We start from the raw sequence: 11161 nt of genomic DNA on the forward strand, positions 1-11161 counted from the left end.
CTCAGTACAGTGCCCTGCAGGCGCCAAGCGCTCAATAAAGACGACCGAACGAACGAACGGATGCTCCGCACCCTGTAAGCGCTCAATCAAATCGATCGAATTATCGACACGCAGCTACCCATTATGCAGGTACGCGATCATTTATTGCATTCTTTATTCTACGATAAAATCACTGATGATTCATCATGATAACGGGGATCTGTAGTTATCACCTGTCACCTCAGGAGAGGCCACAGACGCTCAACAAGTAGCTCGGGGGGGAAATGCGCATGCGCGGGGCGTCCCCCCTTCGGGTGGCGTCGCGGCCAACATGGCGGCCCGTGAGGAGGCGGAGGAGGAGGAGGAGGACGGAGCCCCCGATGGCGGCGCGCGGCCGCAGCCCGGCCGGGACCGACAGGCGGGGAAGCGCAGGCGCCTCGGCCTCCTCGCCACCGCCTGGCTCATCTTCTACAATATCGCCATGACGGCCGGGTACCGACCCACCGACGCACCCGGGCCCCCTCCCCTCCCGTGCCCTCCCCTCCGACCACCTGTCCACCCTCCCCTCAGCGCGACGCCCCTGCTCACCTTTCCCAGAGGGCCTTGCGGCCCTGCCCACCCTCCTCTCCGGGCCACCCCCCTCACCCTCACACCCTCCCCTCAGCATGACGCCCCATTTACCCCTCCTTTAGGGCCCGCACCGCCCTGTCCACCCTCCCCCCAGCACCACACGGCCCTGTCCATCCTCCCCTCAGCACCGCACCGCCCTGTCCACCCTCCTCTCAGCATCACACCGCCCTGTCCACCCTCCCCTCAGCACCACACGGCCTTGTGCAGCCTCCCCTCAGCACCGCACCGCCCTGTCCATCCTCCCCTCAGCACCGCACCGCACCGCCCTGTCCATCCTCCCCTCAGCACCGCACCGCCCTGTCCATCCTCCCCTCAGCACCGCACTGCCCTGTCCATCCTCCCCTCAGCACCACACCGCCCTGTCCACCCTCCTCTCTGCATCACACCGCCCTGTCCACCCTCCCCTCAGCACCACACCGCCCTGTCCACCCTCCTCTCAGCACCACACCGCCCTGTCCACCCTCCTCTCAGCATCACACCGCCCTGTCCACCCTCCCCTCAGCACCACACCGCCCTGTCCACCCTCCCCTCAGCACCACACCACCCTGTCCACCCTCCTCTCAACACCACACCACCTTGTCCACCCTTCCCTCAGCACCACAGGGCCCTGTCCACCCTCCCCTCAGCACCGCATCGCCCTGTCCACCCTTCTCTCAGCACCGCACCACACGGCCCTGTCCACCCTCCCCTCAGCACCACACGGCCCTGTCCACCCTCCCCTCAGCACCACACCACACGGCCCTGTCCACCCTCCCCTCAGCACCACACGGCCCTGTCCACCCTCCCCTCAGCACCACACGGCCCTGTCCACCCTCCCCTCAGCACCACACCGCCCTGTCCACCCTCCCCTCAGCACCACACTGCCCTGTCCACTCTCCCCCCAGCACCGCCCTGTCCACCCTCCTCTCAGCATCACACCACCCTGTCCACCCTCCTCTCAGCATCACACCGCCCTGTCCACCCTCCTCTCAGCATCACACCGTCCCATCCACCCTGTCCTCAGCACCACACTGCCCTGTCCACCCTCCCCTCAGTACCGCACCACCCTGTCCCCCCTTCCCATCAGCGCGGTGCCCCATCCACCCTCCCCTCAGCATGACACCCTAGTCCCCCTTCCCTTAGGGCCGCACCACCCTGCCCACCCTCCCCTCAGCACTGACCACCCTGTCCCCCCTTCCCTCAGCACGACACCCCAGCCCCCCTGCCTCCCCTCAGCGCCACAATGCCCCGATCACCCTCCCCTCGGTGCCACGCCAATCCCGGTCACCCGCTCTTCAACATCCTGCCGCCATGTCCAGGGAAGAGGGAGAAGAGGATAGGAGGGCTTAGTCAGGGAAGGCCCCTTGGAGGAGATGGGCCTTCAGTAAGGCTTTGAGGGGACACGGGGAAGAAGCGTGGCTCAGTGGAAAGAGCCTGGGCTTTGGAGTCAGAGGCCAAGGGTTCAAATCCCGGCTCTGCCAATTGTCAGCTGTGGGACTCTGGCCAAGTCACTTAACTTCTCTGGGCCTCAGTTCACTCACTTGTAAAATGGGGATGAAGACTGTGAGCACCCCGTGGGACAACCTGATCACCTAGTAAACTCCCCAGCGCTTAGAACAGTGTTTTGCACATAGTAAGCGCTTAATAAATACCATGATTATTATACAAAGAGGGAGGCCTTTCTAGGCCTGAGGCTTCCCTGAGGCCAGCAAGCCCTGGCCCTCCCGCCTGGCAGACCGGCTATTTTTTTTTTTTTTTTTTTTGGTATTTAAGTGCTTACAATGTGCCAGGTACCGCTCTAAGCACTAGGGTAGGTACAAGATCATCAAGGTGGACATAGTCCCTGTCCCCCACGGGGCTCACAGTCTTATCCCCCATTTTACAGATGAGGGAACCGAGTCCCAGAGAAATGAGTCGCCCAAAGTCACACCGCCGACAAGCGGCGGAGCGGGATTAGAACCCAGGTCCTTCTGACTCCCAGGACCGGGCTCTTTCCAGTAGGCCACGTGCTTTGCCTTCCCCTCGTGAAAGTCTTGTGAGCTCGCCGGCCAACCCCGTTTGGTTTTCTCCAGCCCGTTGGCCCCACGCGAACAAACCTGGAAGCCTTCATTCGTCAATTCTGTGGTAGTTGCCGAGAGTCAAGGCACTGTCCCGCGTGTTAGCAGGATTGGTCTGATTCTACTCTTCCTACTCTTATTTGTTCCTTTTCATTTCACCAAAGAGCAGATGCCCCCCGAGGCTGGGAGTCAGAGGATCAGAGTTCGAATCCCAGCTCTTGCCACTCCCCTCTGGGTGGGATACATTAGAAGAACGGATGGACGATGGCATGATTCTGACGCATCTGCTTTGACTCTTCCACTTTCACTCGTGCAGCGTCTTTTCAGCCACAACCTGCGTACTTGGGGTCTCATAAAAGGAAAAAGTAGCTTTAACTTAAACTAGAAAAGATAGGATTCATTCAGTCGTATTTATTGAGCACTTACTGTGTGCAGAGCACTGTACTAAGCGCTTGGGAAGTACAAGTTGGCAACATATAGAGACGGTCCCTACCCAACAGCGGGCTCACAGTCTAGAAAATCTGCCCTCTCTCCATCTCCGACTTCTCCCTTTTTCTCCCCCCACCCCTAGTTGTAAATCCAAAACAGAGCTTTCCAGTCACTTTCTTTAATTTAGTAGTAAAACGACTCTGGAGCATGAATCTCAGGTTGATCAAAATGAAATTAATCTCCTCTTTTAATAATCTGACCGTTAAACAGGAAAATCATCATTTTAAAATAATAGGCTCTTTATAAGTTTCTCATTCTACATTTTATTTTATCCAGTTGGTTGGTCCTGGCTGTTTCCATGGGACGGTTTTACTTGGAGAACGGAACACATAAAGGTTTATACAGGAACATTCAGAAGATACTTAAATTTTTCCAGTCATTTGCGATGCTTGAGGTATATTTTTAATTTACACCCCCAATCTTACCGGTCCTTTTTCTGAGTATTTCTCCTTTTGTACCGTTTGAAATGTTTTTGATATGCCTAATCTGACTGTACCATTTCTTAACTAGCCTTTTAAATTTGTCGATTTTTATTCCGCAGATGGAAAGCGTTTCAGGTTGACTTGTCATTTTTCCGTTTTCCCCCACAGATAGTCCACTGTGCAGTCGGTGAGTTCCCGGTTTTATTTGTAAATTAACTGAAGATCGAGATGAAGAAGACAGTTGACTCGTTTTTCTCTTCAAGGAATCGTGCCCACCTCTGTCCTGGTGACTGGAGTTCAAGTTAGTTCAAGAATCTTCATGGTGTGGCTTATCACCCATAGTATTAAGCCGGTAAGTAAATGAGCGTGTCTTTCAGTTGAATAAACAAGTTCTGGTTAATACCGTGGTAAGCACCAAAGCCGTTCACAAATTAACAAGTACATTCAGGTCAAAAATTAACAAGGACATTCAGGTTGAGGCTCAAGCTTTATGAATAGTAATGATGGGATTTGCTAAGTACTCAATCAATATCATTGATTTACTGATTTATTGCTCAGTTTGGAAAGAAGTAAATAGAAGCAAATAAATATGACTCGAATTGGATCCGGGATTAGAACCCAGGTCCTTCTGAGTCTCAGGCCCGTGCTGTATCCACGGTGCCATTGATTTATTAATCGATTGCTCAATTTGGAAAGTAGTCAATAGAAGTAATAAATGTGACTTGAATTGACTTCTAATAAACTAACAATAGCTTATGTTCCTCCCCAGTGGGGTGTAGAATGAATTTGACTTCCCCAAGGAAGGCCTAGATGTAATGAATCTTTGGTTTCGTTATCAGCAATTCACTGCCAGGCACTATAAAAAATATATGTTTCTATGCACATTTTATAAATAATAACTGCAACCCTTCATATGAAATCAAGTTGGTCTTACCGTGAGATGCTTTTAGTAGCAGGAAAACGCAAAGATGATATGTTGTCTTCCCAGAAAATAAATAGAAGAATACAGGTGATCTGTGTAAGCAGCGTGGCATCACGGTTAGAGCCCGGGCCCGAGATTCAGCAGGATCTGAGTTCTAAACCCTGCTCCACCACGTGTCTGCTGTCTGACCTTGGGCAAGCTGCTTAACTTCTGTGGGCCTCACTTACCTCCTCTGTAAAATGGTTAAGAGCGTGAGCTTCATGTGGGACAGGGACTGTTTCTAACCTGATTAACTTCATTCAGTCATTTATTGAGCACTATGTGCAAAGCACTGTATTAAGCGCTTGGAAACAGAGACAATCCCTACCCAACAACAGGCTCATAGTCTAGAAGTGGGGAGAGAGACAACAAAACAAAAAAGTAGGCAGGCAAAAACAAGCACCTAGAGCAGTGCTTGGCACATAGGAAGCGCTTAACAAGTACTAGTGTTATTATTATCGTTGTTCTTATTCTTTATACCACTGCAGGTCCAGAACGAGGAGAGCGTTGCTCTTTTCCTGGTGGCGTGGACGGTGACGGAGATTACTCGATATTCCTTCTACACATTTAACCTTCTCAACCACTTGCCATACTTCATTAAGTGGGCCAGGTCGATTGCTCTTGCGGCAAAACTTCTCACAGTTCGGTGCTTGCGTTTTCCCTGCATGCTCAACTAACACCTCCGTGTCGAGCCGGGGCCCTGCCAGCGTGTCAGCGGAACACTCCAGAATGTTTACGAAAAGTTGTCGTGGGATATTAGATGTAAGTAATGAAGAGATGAACTTTTCCTTCTCTTCAGCAAATCATCAGGCGTGATACAAAATACAGCAATTATTTTGCTCCGCCACCACCAGTAGTAATAACAATAATAATGGTACTGGTTAATCTCTATCATCATCATCATCATCATCAATCGTATTTATTGAGCGCTTACTATGTGCAGAGCACTGTACTAAGCGCTATCTATGTGCTGTTTTAAGTGCTAGGATAGATACAGGTAGGTAGAGAGAGAAGCAGCTTGGCTTAGTGGAAAGAGCACAGGCTTGGAAGTCAGAGGTCATGGGTTCTAATTCTGACTGCCACTCGTGTGCTGTGTGACCTTGAGCAAGTCACTTAACTTCTCTGTGCCTCAGTTACCTCCTCTGGAAAATGGGGATTAAAAGTGTGAGCCCCGCGTGGGACAACCTGCTTACCCTGTCTGTATCCCAGCACTTAGAACAGTGCTTGGCACATAGGAAGCACTTAAATACCATAATCATTATTATTATTACAAGATAACCAGGTCGGGGACAGTCCCTGTCCCACATGGGGCTCCCAGTTTTAACCCCCATTTTACAGTCCCAGAGAAGTGAAGTGACTTGTCCAAGGTCGCACAGCAGACGAGTGTCGGAGCCGGGATTAGAACCCAGGTCCTTCTGACTCCTAGGCCTGGGCTCTATCCACTAGGCTGTCCTAGGAACAACAGCAATTAAAATAAAAAATAAAGACAGATGTGTCCTTAGTGTAACTAGACCAGAGCTGGCAAATAACAGAAACATGAGAGCAGGGCACAGGTGTGGATGAGGATAGAGGTTTCAGGGAGCAGCTCTGCCTCCCTAAACTGTAGAAGTTCGGATTCCGTAATTATCCAACTGCAAAAACGGAATCCCTGCCAACGACTGCTTTGGTGAAGATAGCACCATAGAGAAGCAGCAGATAGAGCCCAGGCCTGGGAATCAGAAGGACCTGGGTTCTAATTCCAGCTCCGACCCCCCTCCTCTGCGCAGCCTTGGGCGCCTCAGTTTCTTCAACTGTAAATTATGGAGGCGTTAAAACTGAGAGCCCCATAGAGAAGCATCGTGGCTCAGAGAAGCAGCGTGGCTCAGTGGAAAGAGCAACGGGCTTTGGAGTCAGAGATCATGGGTTCAAACCCCAGCTCTGCCAATTGTCAGCTAGGTGACTTTGGGCAAGTCACTTAACTTCTCTGTGCCTCAGTTACCTCATCTGTAAAATGGGGGTGAAGACTGGGAGCCCCCCGTGGGACAACCTGATCACCTTGTAACCTCCCTAGTGCTTAGGACAGTGCTTTGCACATAGTAATAGCTTAATAAATGCCATTTGGGACAGAGACTGTGTCCAACCCGTGTCGGGCACATAGTAAGCGCTTAACAAATGCCATTGGAGAGAAAAAAAAAAGCCTTTCCTCAACAACATATCCAAGCAGATCCCATCTTAGTCATGCCCTGCAGCCTCCCTTTTACCTTGGCTTTGCACTCCATACCGAGCCTGTTCCGTTGGAACAAATGGTGCCATACTTTCCCTCTAGACTGTAAGCTCAATCAATCAATCAGTGTTATTTATTGAGCGCTTACTAGGTGCAGAGCACTTTACTGAGCGCTTGGGAGAGGACAGTACAACAGATGAGGAAACTGAGGTTAAAGAGAAGTTAAATGAGTTACCCAACAACACAGCGCACAAGTGGCAGAGCTGAAATTTGGGCACAGAGAGCGTATTATTTCATTTTCTGTACTTCCCAAGCACCCAGTACAGTGCACCACACATAATGAGTGCCCCACAAAGAGTGCTGCTATGACTACTGCTGGTGAAGCGGCGTAGCCTAATACAAATAATAATTATGATACTTGTTAAGCGCGTACTATGTGCCACGCACTGTTCTAGATACAAGCTAATCAGGTTGGACACAGTCCCCGTCCCACATGGGGCTCGCTCTCTTAATCCCCATTTTACAGATGAGGGAACTGAGGCCCAAAGAAGTTAAGTCACAAAGCAGACTTGTGGCGGAGCCGGAATTAGAACCCAGGTCCTTCTGACTCTCAGGCCTGTGCTCTCTCCGCTAAACCACACTGCAGAACACAGGCCTGAAAGCAAGAGGCCCTGGGTTCTACTCCCAGCTCTGACGCGTAACGGCTGTGTGACCTTGGGCAAGTCACTTAACTTCTCTGTGCCTCAGTTCCCTCATCTGTAAAATGAGGATTCAATCCCTGTTCTCCCTCAGACTGAGAGCCTGATTTTCTACATCGACCCCAGCGCTTAGTACATTGCTCGTCAAATAGTAAGCGCTTATCAAACACTACTATTAGTATTAATGCTACTACTTAAATTTGGGTATGGAGTGCACACTTTTTAGATCTCATGCATTTACTTCGTTATTTTTTTTCCAGTCTAAAAATAATTGCATCTGCATGACTATTCCATGTGAATTCTAAAAAAATATTTTCAGGTTTCAGTTTCTGTTTTTGACTGCATGTTGAAAGTGATAAATTAATTGAATTTGTTTGGTGTGATACACTGTGGATTTTTTCTACTAATTTTTTTAAAAGGATGTATTTAATAGCCATACAAGCCTATTTCTGTGCTAAGGGTATATCGCGCACCACGTCGCCTAGATTTGAGACAAAAATAATTAAGGTTCTATGTCTTCAGGTACAATTTATTTATCATCTTATACCCTGTCGGAGTTGCTGGTGAGCTGTTAACGATTTATGCCGCCTTGCCTTATGTGAAGAAAACCGGAATGTTTTCATTAAGACTTCCAAACAAATACAACATCTCTTTTGACTATTATTATTTTCTTCTCATCACAATGGCGTCCTACATCCCGTGTAAGTATATGCTTTCCTCGGACTGTCCATGGGGTACTAGGTTTAAATTTGTCCGCTCTTTGGTTTCAATCTTCAACAATCTACTGCCATTAAGTCAAGTGAAGAGGCAAACTCTGTTAAGATTTCCCCATCAGAAGGGCTGAGCAAAGCAAAGAAATAGTTGGGAGTTGTATTTTCTCAACGCGACAAGTCTCTTCTGCACATAGTAAGTGCTCAAACAAACCCGATCGATTGGCTAAGTAGTCCCAGCTCCCCATTGAAGATGACAAAAGTCTGAGAATCTGTTGCATTTGCTCTAGATCGTAAGGTCCTTGTGGGGAGGGAACGTGTCGACCTATTCTGTTGTATAGCGCTCAGCACACCGTAAGTGCCCAATAAATACCATGGATTTGATTCATTAGTTCTTCTTTATTCTTTGGGATATTTCTGTGTAAGCTCAACATAGTTTCCCCTGGCGTCCAACACACCCGGTGGGGTAAATGTTGCCGTTTTTCACACCTTGGCTTATGTCCCCTTTGGTTTGAAGTCATTTTTTTTAACCTCCCCCTTCTATATTCTTGACATTGAAAGCCCAACGTTGCTTTTATGGCTCTCACGTTGGCCCATAAAGTAAAAAGTAGACTTCTAATTAGCATCTGATACATAGAAGGTGCATGATCTGTCTTATTTGCTTACATTGATTCATCTATATAATTGAATTTTATGAATCTCTGCCCAGTAATGCAATAGGTGGCGTTCCAAGGGGTGTTTTACTTCAAATAGCTGACTTTTCCTTGTCTCTTTTTCTTTGTTCAATCAAGTGTTTCCACAGCTCTATTTTCACATGCTACGCCAAAGAAGGAAGGTGCTTCACGGAGAAGTGATTGTAGAAAAGGATGATTAACTCTCCCCTTCAACAGTGATGCTTTATCAAAATAACAAGGATTTTTACTCCAATGCAAAAATCTCTTTGATCCTCATGTGCCCAGGTTTTAAGTTGTGGAACAAGAATAAATAACTGCATGAAATATAATGGATCGTAGTATTTCTTGAAACTTCCCTTAAATCTTTTTCTACAAACTTAACCATAGCAATCTTTCCTCCCTTAAATAATATGAAAATACAACCACCAATAAAGTGCTAAATTGATCGTCATCATTAAAGCTCTCATGGGTCCCAGAATAATATTAAGATTTAAAGAAGTATATATAGGAAACATCTCTGCCAAAAAAAACCAACAACCAAACCTAATGTAGAGGTCCTTTGGTTTTCAGTGATCCAAGCTACTCAGTCCCTGTCCCACATGGGGCTCACAGTCTTAATCCCCATTTTACAGATGAGGTAACCGAGGCACAGAGAGGATAAGTGACTTGTCCAAGGTCACACAGCAGACTAATGGCAGGAGTGGAGAATACAAGGAGGGTAGGTAAGTCACACAGGGAAGCTTGTGCCATCCGATCCTAATCCTGAAACATCCACCGTATTTCCCAGAACCGGACAGAACACAAACAGCTCCGACTTGGACTGTGAGCGCTACGGGGGACAGGGACCGCGTCCAACCTGTCTGTCTTGTATCTACCCAGCGCTTAGGACAGTGCTTGACACATAGAAAGCGCTAAATAAATACCGTTTTAAAAAAATTGAGTCCTGTGATTCTGGACTGAATAATAATAATAATAATTATGGGATTTGCCAAGCACTGTTAGAAGCGCTGGGGTAGATACAAGGTAATCAGGTTGTCCCACGTGGGGCTCACAGTCTTAATCCCCATTTTGCAGATGAGGGAACTGAGGCACAGAGAAGTTAAATGACTTGCCCAAAGTCACACAGCAGACAAGTGGTAGAGGTGGGATTAGAACCCACGTCCTCTGACTCTCAAGCCCATGCTCTTTCCACTGAGCCAAGCAGCGTGGCATCGTGCTTAGAGCCTGGGTTCTCATCCCGGCTCCACCAGTTGTCTACTGTGTGACCTTGGGCAAGTCATTTCACTTCTCTATGCCTGTAAAATGGGGATGGGAACTGTGAACCCCATATGGGACAGGGACTGGACTGATTATCTTGTATCTACCCAGCGCTTAGGACAGTGCCTGACACGTAGTAAGCACTTAAATACCATAATTATTATTGTAAATACTATTTTTAAAAAGCGTTCAATGATTATATAAAATTCCTGGATTCTCCAAGGTCAGTATTGCAGTTTCGTACTTGCGTTCTGCCTATCCTCTGCTCTGCACATAGTAAGCGCTCAATAAATACGATTGATTGATATCCTGCAACGACTTCAAATCTTTGTAATCAGTCTGTAAAGTCGAGCACTCTCACCTACATGCACATACTTACTTTTTCCTCTTCTCTCACGATGGTCAATCGCTCCTGCTACATCAGAGACAGGTTTCTTTCAGCGCAAGACAGTTTTCGACAAAGACAAACCCATGGATAACGGGAATAATAATTCTGGCTTGGGGTTTTTTAAAAATGATGTTCTCAAAAAAACAGGGCAGTGTGTTTTAACTGTAGGAAAATGAAGTAACATGACACAAAAATCTGCACCTTCCAGAAGCGCTTTTAAAAGCTATTCTGCCTCAGCCCCACCCCTTCTTAATTAGGGGGAGGGGGTGAGAACATTGATGATTAACTCAAATGTGCTAATAATCACTGTTGCTTATCACTTTTTCAGGTGGCCTGGGATTCAGAAGGTCCGGAGTTCTAATCTCTGGGAGTCAGAAGGACCTGGTGTTGGGTAGGGACCGTCTCTATCTGTTGCCAACTTGTACTTCCCAAGCGCTTAGTCCAGTGCTCTGCACACAGTAAGCGCTCAATAAATACGATTGATGATGATGATGATGATTCAATCGTATTTATTGAGCGTTTACTGCATGCCGGGGTTTCTAATCCCAGCTCTGCCACTTCACTTCTCTGGGCCTCAATTCCCTCATCTGTAAAAGGGGGATTAAGAATGGGAGCCCTATGTGGGACAGGGACCGTGTCCAGCCTGATGAGCTTAATTAATTAATTATGGTAGTTGTTAATTGCTTACTATGTGCGAAGCGCTGTTCTAAACGC

The 11161-nt window shown here is 47.9% G+C and overlaps 1 protein-coding gene across 1 annotated transcript; it reads left to right on the top strand.

Annotated features, from left to right (window-relative positions):
- The first annotated feature begins 302 nt into the window (after positions 1-302).
- Positions 303-9131, top strand: HACD1 (3-hydroxyacyl-CoA dehydratase 1). Its single transcript, XM_038755710.1, has 7 exons — positions 303-471; positions 3411-3528; positions 3725-3743; positions 3820-3908; positions 5006-5127; positions 7941-8119; positions 8920-9131. Exons 1-7 carry the CDS (start codon positions 311-313, stop codon positions 9000-9002), a joined length of 771 nt encoding a protein of 256 aa, XP_038611638.1. The 5' UTR covers positions 303-310; the 3' UTR covers positions 9003-9131.
- The last annotated feature ends 2030 nt before the right edge of the window (positions 9132-11161 follow it).

The sequence above is a fragment of the Tachyglossus aculeatus genome, chromosome 13, assembly GCF_015852505.1.
Source record: "Tachyglossus aculeatus isolate mTacAcu1 chromosome 13, mTacAcu1.pri, whole genome shotgun sequence".
Taxonomy (NCBI): Eukaryota; Metazoa; Chordata; class Mammalia; order Monotremata; family Tachyglossidae; genus Tachyglossus; species Tachyglossus aculeatus.